The 767-nt window shown below is 66.6% G+C and overlaps 1 protein-coding gene across 1 annotated transcript in view; it reads right to left on the reverse strand.

Moving 5' to 3' along the window:
• Window positions 1-263, reverse strand: part of Xpo4 (exportin 4) — a 108,808-nt gene extending 108,545 nt beyond the window's left edge. The window contains exon 1 of the mRNA XM_013012574.1: window positions 22-263. Coding sequence (XP_012868028.1) covers window positions 22-96 — 75 coding nt within the window. The 5' untranslated portion in view covers window positions 97-263. The remainder of the gene's footprint in view (window positions 1-21) is intronic.
• Window positions 264-767: the final 504 nt, after the last annotated feature.

Genomic DNA, 767 nt, shown 5'->3' on the forward strand with positions numbered 1-767 from the left:
GGGGCTGCGTGGCATCCTCACCATCAGAACTTTGGCCGCGTTCTCCAGCTGGGCGATCACTTCGGGGGGCCCCAGCGCCGCTGCCGCCGCCATCATGGTCTCTCTTCAATGACGCGCCATGCGCTGCATTCTGGGAGCGAGCGCCGCGGCCGGCCAATAGCCCGCCGCGACCCCGGGGTCCTCACGCGCTCCCGGGGGCGTAACAGCCGCAGTCGACGCCGGCGTCAGGTCCTCTCGGTAGATCTGTCCGGATGGCTGGGGGCTGTGGAGTCCGCCGGGTGACGGGCGTGAGCCGCGCCGCAGTACTTTTCGTGAGGACGGCCGCGCCGGGCGAGGCCGCGCGCGAAGTGCAGGCGGCGGCCGCGCGCCTGGCGCCAGGCTCGACGCTGTGCGCATGCGCACTCCATGAGCGCCGGCCTCGGGCCGGTCCACACTCCCGCGCCTTGGAACCCTTGGTCCCGCTCCCCTATCCCGAGAGCGCACCTCCCCGCAGAGCGCCTGCCTTCTGCGCCTTGGTTTCTTGCATTCCAAGATGGAACGTTTCACTTTGTTTTTCTTTTGGTGCGGGTCCTGGTCTTGAACTCGGTGCCCTGGGCACTGTCCCCGAGGGTTTTGTTTGTTTTCCTTTTTGCCAGTGCTGGGGCTTGAACCCAGGGTCTGGGCTCTGTCCCTGAACCGCCTTTGCTCAAGGCCAGCCACAGCACCCCTTCCGGCCTTTTCTGTGTCTGTGCTGCTGGAGAATCCAGCCGAGGACTTCATGCGTGCTA

The sequence above is a fragment of the Dipodomys ordii genome, unplaced genomic scaffold (assembly GCF_000151885.1).
Source record: "Dipodomys ordii isolate 6190 unplaced genomic scaffold, Dord_2.0 Scaffold1, whole genome shotgun sequence".
Taxonomy (NCBI): Eukaryota; Metazoa; Chordata; class Mammalia; order Rodentia; family Heteromyidae; genus Dipodomys; species Dipodomys ordii.